This window comes from Sciurus carolinensis, chromosome 7, assembly GCF_902686445.1.
Source record: "Sciurus carolinensis chromosome 7, mSciCar1.2, whole genome shotgun sequence".
Classification (NCBI taxonomy): Eukaryota; Metazoa; Chordata; class Mammalia; order Rodentia; family Sciuridae; genus Sciurus; species Sciurus carolinensis.
Genome location: NC_062219.1, coordinates 45,905,008 through 45,930,075, shown reverse-complemented (window position 1 = coordinate 45,930,075; position 25,068 = coordinate 45,905,008). Strand labels below are relative to the sequence as shown.

Here is a 25,068-nt window from a genome sequence, read left to right as displayed (position 1 = left end):
ACGAGATATACCTTTCCAGTGCACACCCTGGTAACCTGCTTCCTCCAACTAGACCCACCTCCTAAAGTCTCCAGTAAACCCACCAAATTATGAATCCATCATAGATTAGCCCACTGATGAGATTAGAAACTGTAACCCAATCACCTTCCCAAACTGCTGCATTGGAGGACCATGCTCTTCACACATGAGCCTTTGGGGTACATTTCATTTCCAAACCATAGCACTTAAAATAATGCTTAGAAATTTCTAATAACATCTAGAAATATCCTTAATGTTATTTCTGTGCTGCCAGTTCAGGAACAAGTTCCAACTGTTAGCATTATTGCATTTCCTAAATGATATGCTTTTTCCAATGGCAGACTCAGATCTATTTGCCCCAAAAGGCAACATGTTTTTAGAATTTTAATGATCATATTGTCCTTGAGCCATGGTGTGAGATGCTTGGTCTTCCCTTCCCCTAATCATCCATAGATAGACTTGGAAACAGCTGGGAGCTGGAAAGCATTGCCCTTCATTCATCTCTGGTGCGTGAGATGCCAACAATGATAGTGTTCCATAAGGCTACTCACCTTCTCTCCAGAAAAACATGTGTTCATTATAGAAATGCAAATTCAGAAGGTAGATCACATCAGTTTAGTTGTAGAGGCACACAGTGTATGTGTGTTAAAAAGAGAAAAGCAGAAGACAGAATACATACTGATTTAACTTAGACAAAATTATCATTTTTTGTTTATCCAATTCTGCAGTCCTCTTTCTTCCTAACTATTTAGAAATTTTCTTTACCTCTATCTTTTAGCTTTCTAATGTGACCCTCCTTCCCACTGTATTATCTCTTGAGTTTCCTTGACTCTTCAAATTAGATCTAGATCTGTACTTTTTCTTCAGATAACTCCAGGAGCTTTACCCCCCTCTGGTTCCCCTTTCCCCCTTTCCTAAAAAAAACTCACTGACTACTCTTTCCCAATCTTTCTTCTGCCTCTCGTGAGTTAGTTTATTTTTTTCCACTAAATCTTTTTTTTTTTAGATAAAGAAACTGTCATATGCCTATTTGTAAGAGCTAAGCCTTGAGTTCTTATTATCCATAAAATCAACAATTAATTCTCATTATTATGTACAAGCAGTTATTTAGCAAAAAATGACCCAAGTCCCACATCAAGAACCTATAGTTCACAGAAGCATATACCATAAAGGGTCTCCTTTAAGGTGCACTTGCCACGAAAGAAGGTAAAATCCAAGCCCACCATACCAAGTAGCTGGTATAGACATTCAATAAAAGTTGAGCTTAAACGAATTTCTCTTCACAGTTCACTTTATGCCCCTCTGAGGAATGCCCATGTTCTCCTCTGCTGACCACTGCTCTTTTTAATCAAGCAAGAAAAAGAAAACTGCCCTTGAAAAATTGCCCTCTTCCTCACATATCATAGTTGATCTATTTATAAATGTACTTGGAAAAATGACTTTCAAACCCTGTGATCATTCTACTTGTTTAGGTTTAAGCCCATTGAAGTCATTAGTTTATTAAAATTCAACTTAGATGTTTAATGCCAAAAATAAAATGAAAATTTTGTCTGTCCTTAATGATGTGCCAAATGCCGCATTAATTAAATAGCGACCATATTGATATGCCAGCTGTCTAAAAGCTAGGTTTAACTCCTAGTTGGAAGTTAAAGAGTTTGTACAGGCTTATTATCAGCCTTCCAAGTCACCTCCTTTACGATGAATTGCATCCCAATCAAATTATTTTAAGCAACACACAGGGATTCTCATGTACAGTGAGCATTTTCTGACCTTTTTTTCACAATGACCCATCAAAATGGAAAAACAGCAATGCAAACATTGTCTGCAGTGTGGTAGTGTTAACACAAGACTCGTTCTTTCCCAGATTCTCCAGGCTGTCCTCTGTCTGTACTTCAGAACATACCGCATATTCTGAGGGCTGCAGTTGGTTAAGGGAATGACCACACAGCACACTCAGACAGCAGTCCCTCAGTGAAGACAAGCCTCCCCTAAACCTTGCCTTATCTGAATCGCTGAGGTAGCTTTCATTCCTCATGAGTGTTCCTATCCTCTTTGCTTAAGGAAGGAGAAATAAGAATGTCTTTGCAGGTAATAAATTCAGCCTAGAGTGCATAAAACTTCGGTTTGATTGGTTTTTCAAACAAATGCTTTCCAAGTGCACTATCCAGAACTGGGGGTCATTCTCTCAGGTACCCTGATTAAATTTCCTTTTGTACCATTAAAATAAAAAGGGGGGATGAAAACCTTTCTTGTTTTAAAAAAATCAAGACTTTCTGTCATCATTTGTAATGTTCAGAATTTATCCTGATTCATCGTGATGCTTGTCTGACTATTCCCTTTTTGGGGAAATGAAAACTTTCTCTACCATCTAATAATAAATTTCTTGAGCAACTTCCAAGATGCCTCTGTCATGTAAAATTCCATGCCATCTATCTTCAGAGCAATCTTAGAGTGAATTCTGTATGAATTAAATAGAAATGCATTGGAAATACAATATGTGTTGTTGTTTCAAAGCTATGTCCCAAGAAGCACTTTGTAGTGGGTTTTTCACTCAGTCTTAGGGGCCCATGTTCTTTGAAGTGGTACAAAAATAATATCAACAACAAATGAAACCAACACAAATTGAATGACTCCTACAAGATATGTACTGTGATAAGTGATTTTCAGGCTTCATCTTACTTGATCTTTATAACCCGATACCCAGTAGGAGAACTTGATTGATAAGGAAGCTTGGATCTGGAAAATTTAAGAAACTTTTCCAGGGTTACAGCTAGAAAGTAGTAAAGCTAAGATGTGATTCCAGTTTGGTGGATGGAATACAGTGCAACTGCAAAGCTCCAATTCTTAATCTGTCTACCTCCATCTGCAAGAAGAGAGGCAGGCTCACACCTGAGACCGTGCAGGGTTTCATGCTTGACCTGAAAAGATACAAGTAGCGTTTTGAAAGTGAAAGTCATTAACAAAATATCTGAAGTGATGGCAAGGTTAGGAATGAACCCATTTAATGTACTAATGTTCCCACTAAAGGATGAAGCTCTTGAATTGAGAATTTCAGGAAGCAAATTTGGGGTTAAGTAGGTTTTCTGAGTTAGTGATCTCCTTTCCCTATCCTTTTATTTTACAAATTCACAGATCAAAGAATAAGACACGTTTCTTTGGGGGAAAACTGAATTAATTATTTCAAGTTAATTAAGTGAAGCTAGTTCAAGCTGAATCTAGTACATAAATCCATCTGGCCAAGTGCCATCCTTTGGTTGGAAAGTTGGGGTCAGGGCAAGGACTGCTGTAGAAAGAAAATCAAACCTTTAGTCTTAGCTACCTTGTTCCTGCAGAAAGCAAAAAAAAAGTGAACAAACAGTGTGGCAGGGACTTTTAGTCACAAGGGTACCTCTTCTCTGTGTCGAGACTGCCTTTCCTACTATTGAACCACCATTTATAGCTATCTTTTTAGCTTTTTATTTTAGCCTTGTAACTTACAGGGTCATTTTCCTATTCTCCTTTCTTTCAGTTCCCAATGAATTTTTCCCTTTTTACCAGTTGTTATTTCTTCCAGAGTTGAGCATAAACAATAAAGGTGGAAATAAAATTGATCCCTTTCTCTCATGGATGCAGGATGTGGTCAAGACTAGGATAATAGCTATTGACTAAAATGAGCCTTGGTACTCCATAAATGTATTGTATTGTTTTTGTGTATCTGTGCCTATTTCTCCAGTGAGACTATGAAGGCCTTGGTGGTCAGGACCAACCATATTTTTCATTTCTCTTTCCCCAGAATATAATTCAGTGTTTGATACAGAGAAAGCTTTGCAAGAAACTATTCACTGAATGAAGGAATAGAACAAGAGAAATGGAAACACTCATCTTGGCACCTTATCTCCCCTAGTGACTACTCAAGCACTTCCAGTGTAACTGCTTGAGAAGATCCCCAAGTTGTAATTTTTCAAAAATATGTAAATTATTGGGACTTGTATAAACCAATCCCACCCCCCAACCCTCACACACAAACTCCATGAATTATCAAACTAGCAGTTTTGGAAAAAGAATCTGGACAACCCTGTTTGGCTTGCTTTTTGATGAGTGGGGCAGGGATGGAATGTTGTACTGTTTCTTCCTGTCAAAGAATAATCTAATCTTGCAAAGATAGTTACCAAAGTCAATAGTAGTTCCTATTGGAAAGACAAATAATGTCTGCATTGGATTACGGTGAAACCAGAGTTCCCTGACGCAGCTGTCACTGAGGGGTTCCTTGTTTATGGCTTCATTACAACCCTAAATAGAATATCTGTATTTCATCTGAGTTTAATGAGGCCACAAACAAGCAAGTCTTTACCGAGTGATGCTGGGGATTTTTTTACTTTTAACTTGATGTATTTTAATTTGTGCTTAACTAACTCTCCCACATACCAGGTACTCAGATTGGCACTTTAGAGATAATTAGCTAAGTGTTCCTCTTATTAGCCACAGGGTCTAGAAAAAGATAAGGGGAATCAATAAGACCAAGTCAGTTTAGGAGGAGAAAATTCACTTTCCATCATGAGTATTGGCCAACCCATCAAGCTGCCTGTTCGGGAGGAAGCAGCTCCTCCTGCCTCACTGGGCTTCATTAATGGGGCAGTCTTTCTGCTCTGGCTGCTAAATCACTTTGCTGTTGTGTTTTTAGTTTTCAGGACTTTATCTCCTGTCTTTCTTCACCATCCTTATCGGGCTAGTGCTGTACTCCTCCACCTCCACCTACATAGCCCAGGACCCCCGAGTGTACAAGCAGTTCCGCAATCCTTCAGGAGCTGTTGTGGACTTACCAACCACAGCTCAGGTGGAGCCTTCAGTCACCTACACCAGCCTGGGCCAGGAGACAGAAGAGGAGCCCCACGTTCGGGTGGCCTAGCGTGAGGCCCACCCCGCCCGCTGAGGACAGCTCAGTGGCCGTGTGTTTGCCCATCAACTCTGTATTGTACATAGAGAAAGGTATTTATTAGGTGCAGTTCACATAAGTGGACTGCAAGGTAGCAAACCTCCAAAAGCTTGTAAAAGGAACAAGCTAGAAATCACTGGAGACACAGGCTCCAATCCATCTGACTTGGAGAGATGCCTAGCTAGTGCGTATCCTGATCACAACCCCCCTGCATTAATTATTGTGAATATTTTTGAATCAAAAGCAAGTATTATTGTTATTATGATTTGTATTATTGTTACTGTTATTACACTGACTTTCAGGAGGAGGTTTTGTACTCCCAATAGGAACTATTGCCAGACCCACATGTAGTCAACATAAATCCCACTTTTCTATGGCAAGTCACTTTTTAAGAATCATACTTTATTTTTTTGCACAGACTCTATGAGTGATGCATGCCACAGGAGCTCCACCCCTGAGAAGTTTCCTTATCCTAGGGACCTGGTGGCTAATGGTTTCCTCTGTTACCTGTTGGATTGCCTGCTCAATAAGTATTTTGTGCTGTGACCCTTGTGGGGAGGGGCAACTGACCATATAATTCTCTATTCTAGGAATAGATATAAACAAACATTTTAGCCTTTTTATATTTCAATCTCTGATTACTCCAGGCCATGCCATTCTGTTGTGCCATGCAATTCTGCTAATCAAGTCCCCATAATAACAGGACAAGGACTGTTCCATTTCTGTGGCTTATGGGAAACGCCAGAAATAATAGCATTTGTGTTTAGGCTTAGATATGTTTTTTAAAATTGTTCAGCCTCTCCCTATATCCTTGCTTCAGAAATTATATGGAAGCCCTTTTGAAGTACACCAACATGGAAATTATCTTTGCTGTGGAGTATCATTGGTTATGCCACCTCCTAAAGTCAAGGTGCTGATCTGGAGCAATCTCTAATACTAGCTCATTTGCTCTGGTCACTTCGTAGTGGTAACAATGTCACCATTGAAAAAGTCTGGCATTTTGGTCATATTTGGCATCCATCCAATAACAGGCCATATTGACACACATTCTTATGGATACAGAGAACATGACAGGGTCCCGATAAGGCTTTGAGTGATATGTCACTAATCTAATCTATTCCCCATAAAGTAGCCCTTTTTTTTTTTTACAAACACAGGAAATGAAGAAACCTCATAGACCTCTTTAACTTAGAATAGATTCTTTGTGTCAGTATGTGAAGTACTTTTTGAATTTGGCTAACTTCAATATCATTCAAAAAAATCTTCAGTGAAATATCAGGGTTTGTATAAATGTTTATGAAAATTTGACAATTCAAATAAATACATCTTAAGCAAGCAAATCAAAATGCCAGTGGGGTCTCTGTGGAAGACGGATTGCAGCAAAGGGCCTGAACAAGACCTAAATATGGCAGACAAAGGTATCCCCTGCCCCTGCCAGTACTCATGTGGCCATATTACCTGACTTTTCTACACAGGGTGGGTGGTCCTGTACCAGGAGATGGGTAGAAAAATGATCTTCTCTGAAGTGCAGATTTCATGGTCAGTTCAACCCCCTTAAAAACATGTTACATTTTCTGTTGGGGGGAAAGAGGTCAATATTAAAGTTACATCAAATCAAAACACACTTGCCAATATCTGCTCTCTGCTACCTTTTAAACCAATTAAATACCTTTCTCTGAATATTTTGTCCATTCAGATCTGAAAACCTTTAAAGACTGTGGTTTTATTTTTGTGTTTACATTCCTTTGGTTTGCATAATTTGCTTGATTTATTGCATTTTTAGTATTTATTTTAAGCCAAATGTTTTTGTCTTTTCAATTCGTTTTTATGACACTAATTTGTAGACACTTAGTAGTCTTATGAAAAGCAAGTGGCTGAAACTATTTCCATGTCTACTTAGTGGACTGGAATTATTTTTTAATTTAAATTTCCAAAAAGTTTGCAATCAACTGATGGTTAAAGGTCGCCATATGAATTATTTTATAGAATATTTTAATTGACTCCATTGTATGGAAACCAAGTGTGAAGGTCAAGATGAATTCACTGTATACCTTTATCATTCAGTGTCCTTGTAATCAGACTTCCATGTCACTGGGTTACCTCACTGTATTGGTTTGTCTCCATTTAGAAAGGCTGGTAATACATAGAATATAAAAGATCGGAAGTTCCAGACTGACCCTTAAGTGAGGGGGAAAAAAGTAAAGAACAAACTCTTTTTTTGTGTGTAAAATCATTGATCCTTTGGGAGTGGGGTGGGATATGGGAATAGGGTGATATTAACTCTAGCCGTTTTAGTTTCTGAGATTTCATAACCTCAGTAGACACCAGCAAAAATTTCAGCTTTTCAATCCATCACCACTCTCTCCTCATCAAAGAGAATTTAGCAACTTGTGTAAAATTTGATTAAGAGCCACCCACAGCTCTCCTAAACCCTGCCAGAGATGAGTGGTGGTTCTCATTCCTCCATGAAAACTTGCACTGGGGACAGAGCTTGCCTTGGTCACACCTTCCCATGGCTCCAAACTCTGAAACACACATCAAGGAAGACCAAGCAATGGAAAAATTTGCACCACTGAAAATTTGTCCCATGAAAATGTTTCAATGTTTAGTTTAGATATTGCTAACTTGTGCTATTAACCTTTTGACAAGCGTGTAGTATTATTTGTTTTGGGTTTATTTTTATTTGTAACCATTTAGTAGTCCCCAGCTAGCTGCCAGTACAGATTTTACCCCATGGGTAGGATTCTATTGTTAAGCCACATAACAAAGCACACTAATCCTGACACTGCAAAAGAAAAATATGAACCAAAAAGGATATTTACACCGATGAGTTGAAAAAACTGTCCATTTTTGATATTTGCATGCACCCCTATGGACTGGCTGTGGCAATGTAATGCCTGTATAATGTTTTCAAATAAAAATAAATGCTTTATGAAAGCACTGAGTTCTTGGTTTTCTTGTGTTTGTCTGCACTATGACAACCATAGAAGCAGCTCCTTCGGGATGCTAGAAATAGCAACAAAAGTAGATAGCTGGGTACAAGTCAAAAAAAAAAAAAAAATACCAGAAAGAAAATATTTCCAAATTAGGAAGGGCACACTTGGTTTCAGAACTATAGCTTCGAAAGCCAAATTAAACACATTTGTAATTTGCAAAGTTAATTATTTAGCAAGGTACTTAATAAAGCTCTGGGGCTATAACCTCTAAGCCCATGTTTCAAACACATGTAGGACAATATAAATTTATCCCTGAGAAACTGTCTCATAAAGAAGAAAGTCCTGCATACCCTTGGTATGACAGCAGACCCACAGAACTGCATTCTTCCAGAGAAGGACATTTATAAAGCAGGGACTGCCCACAGTTCTGCCCAGGACCTGCAGAGTCCTGAAATTTTCCCTCTGCCACTATCTGCTGTCACCCTACAGTCCTGAAAGTGCCAGGAGTAGATGGTAAATACATTCACATCCTCTTGTCATTTGTGTTCATAATCAGGTCTTCAAAATTCAATGAGCCAAGGTGACTGTGTCTGAGATGTATGTTTAAAATATTTTTAAAGAAAAGCAAGCATTTTTCCGGAAAAAAGGAACCACACACCAAGTGCTTTTTAAAGTACTCTATAAAGTACTCTTCAGTCAAGATCCATCATGATCTGCTTTAAATAAATAGTTGGAACATGTACTTAACATAAATAATTTACTTGAAAAATATGACTCACTGTTCAAAAAAAGATTTTTCCTTAAATATAAATCTAAAATGTTTAATTCTACTTAGTAAGTTCTTTGATGGAAGATGAAATATAATTGATTTCAGTCCAGTCTCTGTCCAAATGCCCAGAAATTTCAAATGATTTGGGTCCAATTAGCATAGACAATAAATGTTCATGTCATGTTCCATCCATTTCCCCAATGAATTTTAACTTTCTTAAGAGAAAGAACTAAGTTCCTTAGTACTTGAAAGCTCTTGCAATGGTAAGATAAGAAAGCACTTGAATGAGGGAGGAAGGCTGTGATTTATTATATTGTATTCATGTTCCTCAGGAAAACAAATTTAATGTGTGAAATTACAGGAGTTGAAATCAAACCCAGTTTACCTATTTTCAGTGCCCAGCAAAACATACACATTGAAAGCACTTAGACATCTTACTTTAATGAAGTCTATCTTCTAATCCATAAGTACCAAGGACAAGCATAAGAAATTCTATGACAAGTTCTTTTTCTTTTTTTAACTTCCACTATTCTTGAGGACTTCATTTCTGCAAAATTCCTGTTCTTGGAAAGGAATAAATCACTGTTGACTGAAATGTACCCTTCTGGAGAATTGTTTTAAATCATTTAAAAACAATGTTTGGTCCTTCCCGTTTAGGCCTGGAGTATAAAATAACAAAAGTTCTCATTTTACTTGCAAATAGTGTTTTCAACTTATACCTTCTTAATTATTTACATGATCTCAGTTTTTTTTTTTTTCCCTTTCTTCCTTTTTTCTTTGATTCCTTCTTCTCCCCACACCCTGCCCTTTTCCCCCTTTCTTCTTCCTGACAGCATAAACAGAAGGCTCACTATGTGCCACCTAGGCAGGGCCTCTGGTCCTCATTCTCTATGTGGCCAAAAATGTTTAATTCTAAAAAGCATTGTAATACAGCTAGAAAGCTTGGCCCCTACCAGACGACCTTTCATCAGTGCCTGAAAGGACAAGCCAATGTGCATCACTTTTCAGCCAGACCAATTGCCTCCAAACACTACTGCAGTCTGATTAAAAAGGAAAACTAATGATCAGAGGGAGGAGATCTCTGGGAATAGGCGCTTAGATTACTGCCTTCCATCTTGATGGCCAAAGGGCTGGTATAGATAAGATAAACATCTGTAAAAAGCATGCAAATGAATTCCTTCATCAAATCTCCTGTTAGAAGCAAGAGTAAACCCATAATACTTGAAAGATCACATGGGGATAAAGGTGAGTATTACTTTACACAATGGAAAGTAATCTTCCTGAACTCATTGCTCCAAACTGATAGTACAAGCTAAAAAATGAGTCTGGTCACCTAATACATGCAGAACTACAGTAGGGCATTAAGTAGGCTGAGCATGCCATTCATAATTCAATCCATTAGGTCAAAGTGGGTACTTTTAACAATTATGCCCAGACAACAAGTAGAGACCATCCTAGAGGAACCTGGAAGTGTGATCATCTGGCTTTAAGAGAGAAACTGGTACATCCCTTCCCAAGACAGGTTGGCAACTTAGTGGATACACATGCCTCCCTGCCACTAGATGTTGCAATCTGAGGTAGAACAGCAGCTGACCACCTACCCACGATGGTGGGGCTAATGGATTCTTATTCCTGGAGAGCAGCTCTAGTCTTAGGTCCCATCTTACTGTTCAGGTTTCCTGCTTAGAATCATTGGTGGCCAGGGATGGTGGAGAACAGAGAGAAGCTGCAATGGCAATTCTCAAACATCGTCACTACCATTTCATTGCAATGTGTAAAAAAAAAAAAAAAAGAGAGAGAGAGAGAGAAGAAAAAAGAAAGAAAAGAGCAAGAGAAGGAACCTAAAGGAGGCAGTTTTGCTGGAATTATTCAAAAGTAAATTACAGTAGAAACCAGCACACCCATACATTTCAAGAAAGGATGAATGTTAAATAAATGCATGTGTAAATGAGTGCATGTTTCTCATGGTAGGGAAAGAGATACCTTATGGCAGTAGATCTAAACCATTCTTTACTCAGTATTTTCCCATCCATGCCCACAAATACCATTTCTAGAACTTTGGACTAATAATTTGAAACATGGGGCATAAAACCTATTTTTGTGCAAAGTCGGATCCCCTTCTTGTCTTCTTGGCTTTGTCTTCGTAGGCAAGGAGAATTATTTGCATAGTACTTGAAGATCAGGTTTGATAAATTTTAAGTAATAGTAATAATTACACTTTCACAGAAGGTTGGCACCTTTCCAATTTCACAGTAAACTAGAAAAGGATTAAAAAATCTACTTGTTCTTAAAATGACTACTGTTCTAAATGAAACTTCCAGAGAGAGAGGAAATGGTCTAATCACTGAAATAATCAAAACAGTCTCATTATGGGGCTCCCTGTGAGCTTTTGTTTGAATTCTCTAATGTAGTTTTTGGCATTAAATAGGATTTTAAAAGCTAAATAGGTCACACATGCACAGCAATGGTTGAGTGAATCACATAACTGCTTTATGTTCCCAAGATTTTGCCTAACAGGCTGCATTTTAATTAAAAAGAAAATTGTCAGGGATAGAAGATAACTTAATGTGGAGAATTTGGTGTCAGTAGTTGAAGACTATGATTTCACTTTGCATTCAGTTTTCAATTCATAATTATGACTTCTAACCAACAAAGAAGTTTGCTTTCATTTAGCCACAAACTTAGACACAGAATCTGAGAACTAGATGAAACATGGGAAACTATTTTAAAATCTTAAGTGAAGTCATTTTAAAGCATGAGATGGTTTAGTTGGAGAAGAGATGTTAGGTAATGATAAGCTATAGCCTTAGTCACCCTAGTAAAATTATGCAGATAATACAATGGTGCATAATTCCTAGTTAGAGGCTGTCTGGTATCACTAGAAACCAGGATCAACCAAAGAGCTAAATGTAGATCCCTACCATCAAGGGTCAAAGCAGCTTTGCAGACAGCGTGGATAAGTGGCCCAGGAGAAGATACTTATTATTAACCAACTCTTTAAGTGTAACTTCAAAAGGAGAAGAAAGAAAAAACTGTGCTTGTCCAAGGCAAACTGTCTTTGTCTTCTAGATTGAATCCTTCTGAGAAAGTTTGCATATGGGAAATTATCCCTCAATGGTTCTTACTCAACATGCAAGTGTGAGAGAGACCTTTAGGATTGCCTTTGTCCATGAGACTCCCCAAAACAGAAATGCTACTAGAGCTGCAATAGTTAATCTGTAACTGCTGAATCCAGGATTGAGAGCTCACTGCTTTCAAAAGAACACTTCTCATCTCTAGACTTGGCACTAGCTATCCCTCACTATATTCTCCAATGACCTATTGGGTCAGCATCCATAGTGAATCTGAGGTCCTTGGAAAATAATTTGGCTGCCAGAGGATGAAGGCCAAACTCAACTCTAAGGCGAAGGAGCACTTATTTGCCTCCTGAAAATTGGAGTAACATGAACCTCTTAGTCCAGCAACTCTTGTGATATAAGGATATGGGGAAATCAAAATCTTTAAGTGGTCAAAATCACTGCAGCCTGGAAATTTTTGAAACAAAATTTGCACTGCCTGCCCTGAGGAATGCATGTTGCTACATGCACTGGCAACAATACTTTTAAAATCAAATCGTGGCTTTAAAAAAATTAAAAATTACTATTTTTCCCAATGTCCTTACTTTTCAATGCTATAAGATTCCCACATTAGCAAAACACTGAAATATCTTGCTGCTGCTAGAGTTGGTTCAGGCCATCAGTCCTGAAAATGAACTTTATTTCCTTCATTGTGATCATTAGCTGCTTTAATTTCTTTCTCATGCATTTTACTCCCAATGTTTCAAAAAATATTCTTACACTATTCTTTAATTCATCCAAAGAAACAACAGTCTTGAGGGGAAGTTATCCCCAGTTAGAATAGTGTAGAGACAACAATAAATGGCATATTATTCTGACATATATTGTACCTTGATTATAATAAACTGAAAACTTTTCTTATATGTTTTATCCCTAGTAAAAGAAAATAGTACATACAAATGTTAACTTTAGATATGAAGATCTGAAAAATGAGACAAAGTTTGGCTCCCAAATCAATTTAAATGAAAGTTTTGGTTGAAGTTCAATATTTTGTACCAAGTCAGGTTCTATCCATGATTGACCCACTTGCAACAAATGAAAAGGTGTAGTTCCAGACAAGCTTCATTCAGCTTACAGGGTAGGCTGTTACATAAGACAGGCACAAATAAAACCATACGATCCTACGGAGTCAACTTTGAGATGGTAGCAAAAGGATCCAAGTTAATTGAGATTATCCAAGACAACTTACATTAGTCCATGGCTATTTCTGATAATGTTCCTTTTGGACTCACTACTGGGAATCCAAAATCTATCTCTAGATGCAAACCTGACACCATTCTTCAGCTACTTGCTTATAGAGTCCTATTTGAATTAGAACTACTAGTCGATGTTTCTTCCATGGAAGGAAATCCCAATATTTTCCCATCTCTATTTCTTTGTAACTTGATACAGTAATTATATCTAAATTATCTTAAAGGGTTCCCCCCCCCTCTTTATGTCCATCATTTGAATATCTTATTCCAGCTGCCAGTCATCAGCAAAGATGTCAACTTAGCACGACAAGATTTCTCTGGTAAAGTACAAGACCAATTAATAACAAGACCAAAGGCAATGATTTTGTTCATCATCCCCTGGTTCAGAATGAGACAAGTACCTGAAAAAAAAGCAGTTAGATTACATTCCTCCTTCCTGACTACAGCCAGAGCTGTGCTTAGGATGATGGCGTGCCCTTTTAGTTGGGAAAATGAAGTCCTTAGAACATGCCAAATCTAACTTTTCCATTTGCATCTCTAATGAAAACCTCCATTTAAAAAATCATTTTGAGTTGAGTTTTGTGCAGGCTGAGAGATAGAGGTTGAATTTCATTTTACTCCATATGAATTTCCAGTTTTCCCAGCACCATTTGTTGAACAGGCTATCTTTTCTCCATTGTATTTTTTGACTCCTTTGTCTAGAATGAGGTAACTGTATTTATGTTGGTTTATCTCTGTGTCTTCTATTCTGTACCATTGGTCTGCCTGACTATTTTGGTGCCAATACTATGCCATTTTTGTTACTATTATTCTGTAGTGTAGTATAAGGTCTGGTATTGTGATACCTCCTGTTTCACTCTTTCTGCTCAGGATTGCTTTGGCTATTGGAGGTCTCTTAGTCTTCCAGATGAAGTTCATGTTTGCTTTCTCTATTTCTATGAGGAAGGTCATTGGAATTTTAATTGGAATTACATTGAGTCTGTATAGCACCTTTGGTAGAATGGCCATTTTGACAATATTAATTCTGCCTATCCAAGAACATGGGAGATCTTTCCATCTTCTAAGGTTTTTGTTAATTTCTTTCTTTAGTGTTCTGTAGTTTTCATCGTAGAAGTCTTTCACCTCTTTTGTTAGTATTTTTTTTTGAGGCTATTGTGAATGGAGTTGTTTTCCTAATTTATCTTTCAGATGATTCATTACTTATGAATAGAAATGCATTAGATTTATGCATATTGATTTTATATCCTGCTAATTTGCTGAAGTTTTCTGGTGGAGTTTTTTGGATCCTCTAAATATAGAATCATGTCATTGGCAAATAGTGATGGTTTGAGTTCTTCTTTTCCTGTTCATATCCCTTTAATTTCCTTGGTCTGTCTAATTGCTCTGGCTAGAGTTTAAAGGACAGTGTTGAATAGAAGTGGTGAAAGAGGGCATCCTTGCCTTGTTCCAGCTTTTAGAGGGAATGCTTTCAGTTTTTCTCCATTTAGAATGTCAGCCATGGGCTTAGCATAGATAGCCTTTACAATGTTGAGGTATGTTCCTACTATCCCTATTCTTCATCATGTTGGCTTAGGACCAGTCTTCCTTAACAAGACTCCCAAAGCACAAGAAATCAAAGCAAGAATCAATAAATGGGATGGATTCAAACTAATAAGTTTTTTTCTCAGCAAAGGCTACAATCATTAATGTGAAAAGAGAGTCTACAGAGTAGGAGAAAATCTTTTCCACATGCACTTCAGATAGAGCACTAATCTCCAAATTTTATAAAGAACTTACAAAACTTTACACCAAAAATACAAAGAACCCAATCAATAAATGGGCCAAGAAACAGGACACTTTACAGAAGAAGATATACAGGCTATTAATAAATATATGAAAAAGTGTTCAACATCTCTAGTAATTAGAGAAATGAAAATTAAAACAACTCTAAGATTTCATCTTACTCCAGGTAGAATGGCTATTATCAAGAACAAAAACAATAACAGATGTTGGCGTGGATGTGGGGAAAGGGCACACTTGTATATTGCTGGTGGAGTTGCAAATTGGTGCAGTCACTCTGGAAAGCAGTATGGAGATTTCTCAGAAAACTTGGAATGGACCCACGTTTTGACCCAGTTATCCCACTCCTTGGTTTATGCCAAAGAACTTAAAATTAGCGTACTACAATAATGCAGCCACATCAATGTTTATAGTAGCTCAATTCACAATAGCTAGATTGTGGAACCAACCTAGATACTCTTCAATAGGTGAATGGATAAAGAAACTGTGGTATATATACACAATGAAATATTATTCAGCCATAGAGAAGAATAATATTGTGGCATCTGCAGATAAATGGATGGAATTGGATAATATCATGCTTTGTGAAACAAGTCAATCCCAAAAAACCAAAGACCAAATGTTTTCCCTGATAAGTGAATGATGATACATAATGGGAGTGTGGGGGTGGTAAGAGAAGAATGGAGGAACTTTATTTATTTATTTTTTTTTTGCGGTACTAGGGATTGAACCCAGAGCCTTGTGCTTGTGAGGCAAACACTCTACCAACTGAGCTATCTCTCCAGCCCTAGAGGAACTTTATATTACCTAGAGGGAAATGAGATGGGGGAGGGTGCAGGGGTATGAAAAATGGTGGAATGAGACAGACATCATTACCCTATGTACATATATGATTACACGAATGATATGAATCTACATTGTGTACATAGAAACAAAAAGTTGTACCCCATTTGTGTACAATGAATCAAAATGCAGTGTGTAAAAATAATAAAAATTAAAAATCATGTCCTGACCCTCAGATATTGATAACTAACAATGAAGGAGGGAGACTGAAATAATCAGTTTTCTGTTACGGTACCAAAAAAACTGAGATAATCAATTTAATGAGAGGAAATGTGTATTTTGGCTCATGGTTTTGGAGGTTTTAGTCCATAGTCAATTGTCTCACCTACTTTCCGACCTGTGGTGAGGCACTACATCATGGCAGGAGCACATGACAAAGGAAGACCATTCACCTCATGACTGGGAATGAAAAGAGAGAAAGAGGAAGGGGCAGGGTCCCACTATCCCCTTTAAGGGAAACCCCCAAATAGATGGAAGAACTCCCTCTATGCTCCACTTCTGAAAGTTTCCAAAACCTCCCAATGTCACCAAGCATGGGCCTTCAAAAGACACTCCAGATCCAACCTGTAGCACTCTCTTGTCACACTTGAGGATAAGGTGAACCTACAGTAATTAGTGGAGTTCTTCAACAGAAGGATGAATCTCACCTTCAATGAAAGACCTCAAGATTTCTTCCTCTTGATATTGTTTGTTCACTGTTGATCTTGGAGCATTCTGGTTCAAATTTTCAGTCAGTATGTTTTTAAAGCCTCATATAGATTTCAATATCACTTATTCTACTTTGTGCTAGGTCGTGGGCTATTGTGGAAATTGTCTCATTTAATTTTCAAAGCGATCTTGGATAGGGTGGGGAAAAGTCACAGAGTGAGTCCAACTTTATCGATGAGTTAATAGAGGTATTAATGAGTCATATAAAATGGCCAAATTTACACATCTAGCAAGTGAAAAGGCCAGGATGCAAATCCAGGTGTGTCTCACTTCAAAGATATCAGAGTACACATAGTATAAAATATTTTGTGATCACTCAGAAAAGGGTTTAAACTGACAAAACCTTTGAGGACTTATCCACAAGAATCCTGTGGTTAAAAATCATGTAGGAGAGGCATGAAGTGACTGCATCTATTATGGTTTAGTTGTGAGATGTCTCCCAAAGCTCATGTGTGAGACAATGCAACAAAGTTTAGAGGTGAATTTACTGAGTTATGAAAGTTGATTTAATCAATGCATTAATCCCCTGAGAGAGATTAACTGGGTGGGAACTGTAGGTAGGTAGGATGTGGTCAGAAGAGAAGGGTCATTGGGGGTGTGCCTTTGGGGTATATATTTTGTAGTGGTGAGTGAAGATGCTCTCTCTGCTTCCTAGTGCCATGTTCCCAGCTGCTTTCCTCCACCACACTCTTCCACCATGATGTTCTGGCTCACCTTAGGCCCTGAAGAATCAAGATGGCCATCTATGGACTGAGACCTCTGAGACTGAAAGCCAAATAATTTTTTCCTCCTCTACATTGTTCTTGTCAGGTTTTTTGGTCACAGCAGTGAAAAAGCTGACTAAAAGAGAATCCAAGTAGAAAATCGGTTACATTAAATCAGCTGGCATAAGAAACCTATGCTGACCACATGCATAACTTACCTCTGATATGAAAAATGAGTGGCAGGCAAACTCCTCTTTGTGCAGAACAACAGAAATAGTAGGTCTAAAGGAAAAACAAAAGCAACCAAAAATATTCCATCAGCAAACCAAAGAAATATTAACTCGCTCTGGAAATAGGAAGATATGGTCAAGGGCAATATCCCTGAATGCTTCATCAGGCACCATTCCTACGTGCTGAGGCAACATATCTACTCAAATATCTGTTCCACTTCTACCAGACATCTTATCTGTGCTACATTCTATGATTATTCCTTGACCCTCCTTCTGCTTAACGTCTTGGCAAAATGTGGCACTGACAACACTCCTTCTTCAAACACTTCACTCCTCTGAAGCTCCGCAACCACCTACTCCTGGCATTGCTATGCCTCACAGGCCCTTCCTTCCCATGTCCTTGGCTAGATCCTCCTTTATTATTTCTATAAAAAATGTTAGAATTCCCCTTGCCCCACGGCTTTGTCCTCGGTTCACATCTCCTTTTTATTTACATTCACTCTCAGCACTTTAAATACCAGCTTCATGTCAAAGATTCACACTTTGGCATCCCCAAACGTCAATTGTAACCTGTTATTCCTCTGAAAAATCCCTCCAAGGTCTTCTTATAGTCATTAGAGTAAAATTAAAATGCCTTACCATGGTTCTCAAGACCCACCAGACCTGGATCTTGCTTTGCTTTACAACTGCATTTTCTACTTTCCCGTAGACTATGCACTACAGACTCTTCTCTCTATCAGACCAAGCCCATTTCACCTCAAGACACTATAAGCCAGTGGCCTAGGGCATTCTTTCCCTTGTTCAGGTTTTAGCTCATGTGTTGCTCCCTTATCACAGTCACACTTTTCTATTACCCTGGTCTGGTACCTTCATGACACTTCTTACTATTTTAAATGATCTTATTTGTATGCTCTGGTAAATCTACCTCCCATTAGAATGTATCTGGACTGACTGTATCCTATTCACTCTTATGTTCATGTCTTTAGCACCCAGAATAGTACCTGACACATGGTAAGCTCATAGTAAAATGAGTTTAATAAGTGAATATCTAAACCTTGGAGGAGTGGTTAAGGGTTATGTCAGTCAGCTTTTCATCACTATGATGAAAATACCTGAGAAGAAGTTTGAAGAAGAAAATTTTATTTGGTGTTCATATATTAGAGGTTCAGACCATGGTCAGCAGGAACAAAGGTAGAAACAAAGGTAGATGGGAATGGTGGAGAAAAGTTTCTCAGCTCATGGCAGCCAGAGGCACAGAGAAAGAGTGAGAGAGGGAGAGCAGCCAGAGACAAGATGTAGTCCAAGACTATGCCCCCAGTGACCTACCTCCTCAGCCATGCCCTACCTGCCTACAGTTTATTACCCAGTAGTCCAAATGATTAACCCATAAAATTAATTAATCCACTGATTAAGTTACCACTGTAATGATCTAATCATTCAACTCTGAAAACCCTTACATTAACATATGAACTTTTGGGGGGGCTTTAAAGAAAGGTCTAGGTGAGATAGTTAAATATTAAGATGTGATCCCTAATTGTGTGATAAAACAGAATTTCAGACAAAGAAAGCAAATAGGGAAGGTATTGGGGACTGGAGATCTTATACAAACTTTGAAATCCACACTAGCTAGGAAGTCACGTATTGTAGAAAGGTCCTTGAGCTTGAGCATATATCAGGAAAGCAAAGATTTTTCTTAATTTCTATTAAAATAAGAAGAGAATACCTCATCGTGCAGCAACCAGATAGAACTTACAGGACAAATTTTCAATCACCAGCAAAGAACTAAAGGCCCGATGCAATGAAGGCACTCTGATTAAGAGCAGGTGGTTCTTTTCTTCGCTATTCCATCAAATGCCAGATCCTTCCCTCCCAAGCTGATATTCTGCATTCCTGCTCTGGTAACTTCTTCATTAACTGATCAGCTTCTCCCCCACAACCAACTACAACACCTTCTTTTACTGTTCTTTGTGCAGTCAAGGCAATCTCAAACATTAACCAAGTCTAAAATTTTCTCTCTTTTCCACACAAAATGGCTGCCTAATCTTTGTTAACAAATAAATGACAGCTAAGTCAAAAGTATAGGACTAACCATATTCCAGGAATTGTTTCCCTGGATTTAGAATTAGGATGAAGAAAATAAAATAGCAAGATATCAAAAAGTGACTTACAGGTGTGGAGTTACTTTAGATATGACCATGAAGGAGGACCTCTGTGAGGATGTGACATTTCATTCAGCAAACACTCATTAATCAACTACCAGGTACCAAGCACAGATCAAGATGATGCTGACAGAGCAGTAGGGAAAGGAGACAAGGTTCTATGCTCTAGTGGAAGAAGATAAAAAATAAACCTGTGAGTAAATGAGAGAAGTTTCAATAGTGATAAGGAGTAGAATAATTTACAAGCACTAGCATTTCTGTCTTTTGAATGAAGTATCATAAATGCTTAGGTACACAGAGCTATAGAAAGACAAACCTTCCTCTCTATTTCTAGATTAATGACTTTGGGCAAGTTATCTAATGCGTCTGTCTAAACTCTGTTTCCTTATTTGTAAAATATTGATAATAATTTCTTCTTAGTAGAGTTTCTTTAAGGACTAAATGAGAAGATGTTTATAAAGCAGAGCACAGTGTGTAGCTAAAGCAAAGATTCAAGAAATGGTGCTACTCTTATTCTCCAGTCCTGGAGATAGGTATTCTAACGTGCCAACACCTATATACAATTTGGAGCAAAATGAGAATTCAAATGCAGACAAAAGTCTGTGGGCCTTTGACCACTCAAGAAGTATCTGAGACAGGACAAAAGAAAGTTGAAATTACTGTTAGTACTAAGTGGCCTTTTTCTAAGTTGCCTACCTCTTCACTGTTTACTTTTTACTTTAGAAAGCTCAGATGTAGCACTGATATTTAGCACAGGCTCTGACCCCAGAACTACTTCCCAGACTCAGCATGAAGTCCCGTCACCGATGCCAACATGGTGCCAGCGTCATGCAGAATTCCCCACCAGAGCAGACAAATAAGCCCAAAATAGAGGAAGAATAAGTGATGATGCTGTAGCTCAAGTACTAACATTGAATTTTTCTCAGCCTCTTCCCCTGGGCAAGTAAGATAAACATTTACACCAAATTTAGAAGGTTCTATATATAAATCATGACCTTGTCCTGGGAATTTCATTTTTATTTAAAGGCTACATCTACATGTGGTCAACAAAGCCAACACGTATTGCAGATACATCTTTTTGTATTTGTGTGCTCAATAGCAATTATGAAAATAAATATTTTTATTCACAAAAAAAGTTAATTTTTGTGTAATGTATTTCAGATTTCCTAATAAAACATACAGGGCCTTTAAATAAGTAGAAATGTTTATTTCCTAGTTAGCCAGTTAGGCAAGTAATATATACATCTTAAATGTCACCAAGACTGTCCCCTTTAGCCCCTGCCACACTGGCATAATCCTAATTTCATTTCATTTTATCTTTTAAACAATTGCCTGCTACATACCCTCCCTCTGATTCCTTCTGTACTCAGCAGCTAAAACAATTCAGAGTCTGTCACTGTCCTGCAGAACACCTTCCCTGGCTCTTTCCTGCAGATGTCATCCTCTGTGGCAGCTCCAGGAGGCCATTCACATTTTTTAAGATCTAAATCCCAAGGCCTACAATCCCATTCCTTCCCTACTTTATCATTCTCTTTAGCACCTAGCACTTTCTGACCCATTACATGTCTAATTTCCTTTTTTTTCCTCCTCCAACTTGAATGTAAATTGCATTAAAGAAATAATCTTGTCCATTTTCTTCCCTCCTTTTATCCCTAAAAGAGTACCTGGCACATAGAGGGATCTCAAAAAATACCAGTTGAATGAGTAGGTGGATTAATTTATGAATGAAAAAAATGAATGACGTTCAAAAGCCTCTAAAAGGGCACACAAGTGTCAGGGTAGCAGATCCCAACCTTGCTCTCTAGTCGCTTCTCTCTGTGACTTTCAACTCTGCCCTTGTACTTCAGTCAAACTGGCTTCCTCTTAGTCACCCAGCCTTCCCGCCCCATGGCCTGGCATTTGCTTTCTCTTCTGCTGGAAGACTCTCCCTTCCTCTCCTTTTGTCTAGATAACTCCCACTCATCCTTCAGCACTCCAACTCAACATTACTTTTCAGGGAAGCCTTTCCTGACTCCTAGGTGAGGTACAGGTGAGATCCATTGTGAGCCATGCTTACATGACTTTCTACCTCCCTAGCCCTTCTCAAGACTGGCTGATACCCAGCAAGTTTGAATGAAGAAGGCAGACTTATTAGAGCTATTTAGGTCACATGGGGAAAAAAATTGGAACAAAGAGGAGAATGTTTCAGGGACTTTCTAAAAGTCACAAGTGATCTAAGAGGGATGGTCTAACTCAGGAACATGGAGAAAATGGTAGGTGTGACAGGAAGGAGGAGGCTAGGATTCAGGTATCAGATGGGACATTGGACCAGATTCATAGTTTGCACACTCTATCTCAGGATTTTGGGACAGCCATAAAGTCATCTTCATGGTTCTCAGGCACTCCAGATTTTTTTCTTCCTTTGGTTTGGAAAAAATAGAATGTAAATTTCCAGAAGAGAAATTATAGTTTTCAAACTTGAACACATAGTATATACCTGATAGTTTTTTATTTATCCAGATTACCCATTAAAGTATAACTCTGTAAAGCTGGGAAGAGTATCAAGAAGCTGTGATATCCTTTGGAAAGCTTCTATTTGAGAGAGAATTTTAACAGCATTTATGCTCTTGGCACCACCTTAGAGGCCTTTGAAAGACAAAAACCTGACAAATAATCACTAAAATCAGTGTTTTAAAACATTGAGCCCTTGCTTAAACTTATGGGGAGGTGAGAGAACCTTTGGACCAATAGACATACAGTCATTTATCCAAATCTGGGCACAAAACAAAAATTTTTAAGCAAAGGGATTTTTAATCCTGGTATGAAAAATATGAAGTATTTAATTATAACAACATTGTGAGTACTATCTTTTAAATTAATTACTCAGCTAGAACTTGAAAAATTAGAAAATAATTTATCTTAGACCTGGTGGTGATGGACTCTAAGTCTTTGTCTAAAAAACAAACAAACAAATAACAACAGTAAAAACCCATGATCTAGCTCTAGATATCAAGCTTGCAATTTATTTTCAAATAAGTGGAACTGGGGCAGCGTGGCATAGGCTGGTAATCCCTGTGACTCCCAAGGATGAGGCAGGAGGATCTCAAGTTCAAGGACAGCATAGATAACTTATCAAGACCCTATCTCAAAAAAAGGGGGTGGGGGCTGGGATGTAGTTTAGTGGTAGAGTGCCTCTGGGTTCAATTCCTGGTAGCACACAAAAAAAATTAAAATAAAGTCTGGTATTGTGATACCTCCTGCTTCACTCTTCTTGCTAAGGATTGCCTTGGTTATACTGGGTCTCCTATTTTTCCAAATGAATTTCATGATTGTTTTTACTAGTTCTATGAAGAATGTAATTGGGATTTTAAAAGGAATTGCATTAAGTCTGTATAATGGTTTTGGTAGTAAAGACATTTTGACAATATTAATTCTGCCTATCTGGGAGCATAGGAGGTCTTTCCATCTTCTAAGGTCTTCAATTTATTTTTTTAACATTCTGTAGTTTTCATTGTAGAGGTCTTTCACCTCTTTTGTTAGATTGATTCCAAGTGTTTTTTGTTTGTTTGTTTGTTTTTTGTTTTGTTGTTGTTGTTGTTTTTGGAAGCCATTGTGAATGGGATAGTTTTCCTAATTTCTCTTTCAGCAGATTCATCACTGATATATTGGAAAGTGTTTGATTTATGGGTATTGATTTTAAAACCTGCTACTTTGCTGAATTCATTTATGAGGTTCTAGAAGTTTTCTGGTGGAATTTTTTGGGTCTTCTAAATATAGAATCATGTCATTAGCAAATAGTGATAGTTTGAGTTCTTCTTTTCCTATTTGTATCCCTTTAGTTTCTTTCTTCTGTCTAATTTCTCTCCCTAGAGTCTTAAGGATGATTTTGAACAGAAGTGGTGAAAGAAGTCATTCTTGTCTTACTACAGTTTTTAGAGGGAATGCTTTCAATTTTTCTCAGTTTAGAATTATGTTGTCTTTGGGTTGAGCATATATAGCTTTTATAATGTTAAGTATGTTCCTACTATCCCTAGATTTTCTAGGGTTTTGAACATGAAGGGGTGCTATATTTTGTCAAATGCTTTTTCTGCATCTATTGAGATGATCATATGATTCTTATTTTTAAGTCTGATTTTAAACTATACTACAAAGCCATAGTAACAAAAATGGCACAGTATTGGCACTAAAACAGACACATAGACCAATGGTACAGAATAGAAGACACAGAGACAAAACCATATAAATACAGCTATCTCATACTAGACAAAGACACCAAAAACATTCAGTGGAGGAAAGAGAGCTTATTCAATAGCTTATTCAACAAATGGTGCTGGGAAAGTTGGAAATCCACAAGTAACAAAATGAAATTAAACACCTATCTCTCACACTGCACAAAACTCAACTCAAAGCAGATCAAAGACAAGCACTAGAACAGACACCCTGAGCCTAACAGAAGAAAAGTAGGCCCAGATCTTCACCATGTCAGCCTAGGATATGACTTCCTTAACAAGATGCCTAAAGCACAACAAGTGAAATCAAGAATCAATAAATGGGATGAATCAAAACTAAAAAGCTTCTTCTCAGCAAAGGAAACAAACAATAATGCGAAGAGAGAGCCTACAAAATGGGAGAAAATCTTTGCCACATGCACCTCAGATAGATCATTAACCTCCAGGATATATAAAAACTCAAAAAACTTAACACCAAAAAAACAAATAACCCAATCAATAAATGGGCTAAGGAACTGAACAGAACTTCACAGAAGAAATACAATCGATCAACAAATACATGAAAAAAATGTTCAACATCTTTAGCAATTAGAGAAATGCAAATCAAAACTAAGATTTAGTCTCACCCAAATCAGAATGTCAATTATCAAAAATACAAACAATAAATATTAGTGAGGATGTGAAGAAAAATGTACACTCATACATTGTTGGTGGGCATGCGAATTTGTGCATCCACTATGGAAAGCAGAATGAAGATTCCTCAGAATACTTGGAATGGAACCACTATTTGACCCAGCTATCCTACTCCTCAGTTTATACCCAAAGGACTTAAAATTAGCACATTACAATGATGCAGTCACATCAATGTTAATAGCAGCTCAACTCACAATAGCTAAACTACGGAACCAACCTAGGTGCCCTTCAACAGATGAATGGATATATATATATTGTATTTCTTCTGTGAAGTTCTGTTCAGTTCCTTAGCCCATTTATTGATTGGGTTATTTGTTTTTTTGGTGTTAAGTTTTTTGAGTATATATCCATATATATATATATATATATATATGATGAAATATTATTCAGCCTTATAGAAGAATGAAGTTATGGCATTTGTTGGTAAATGTATGGAGCTAGAGAATATCATGCTAAGTGAAATAAGCCAATCCCAAAAAAACAAAGGCCAAATGTTTTCTCTGTTATGTGGATGCTAATTGACAATATGGGAGGGGTGTAAGAGAAGAATAGTTAGATTAGGTAGAGGTGAGTGAAGGGAGGAGAGGGGGTATGGGAGTAGGAAGGATAGTAGAATGAATCAGGCATCATTACCCTATGCACATATATAACTATTCAACTGGTGGGATTCTACATCATGTACAACCAGAAGAATGAACAATTATATTCTATGTATATATGATGTATGAAAGTACATTCTACTGTCATGTGTAATTAGAACACATGAAAAGTAATAACATTCAAAAATAAATTAAATCAGT

At 37.6% G+C, this 25,068-nt stretch overlaps 1 protein-coding gene across 2 annotated transcripts in view; it reads left to right on the top strand.

Moving 5' to 3' along the window:
• Slc35f1 (solute carrier family 35 member F1) overlaps nt 1-25,068 on the top strand; it is a 527,643-nt gene that overhangs the window by 388,878 nt on the left and 113,697 nt on the right. The window contains exon 8 of one of the 2 annotated variants that reach the window (XM_047559603.1): nt 4,679-7,858. The exons of the other annotated variant lie outside the window; for it this stretch is intronic. Coding sequence (XP_047415559.1) covers nt 4,679-4,903 — 225 coding nt within the window. The 3' untranslated portion in view covers nt 4,904-7,858. Of the gene's footprint in view, nt 1-4,678; nt 7,859-25,068 lie in introns of those variants that run through there. 2 annotated transcript variants of the gene reach the window in all.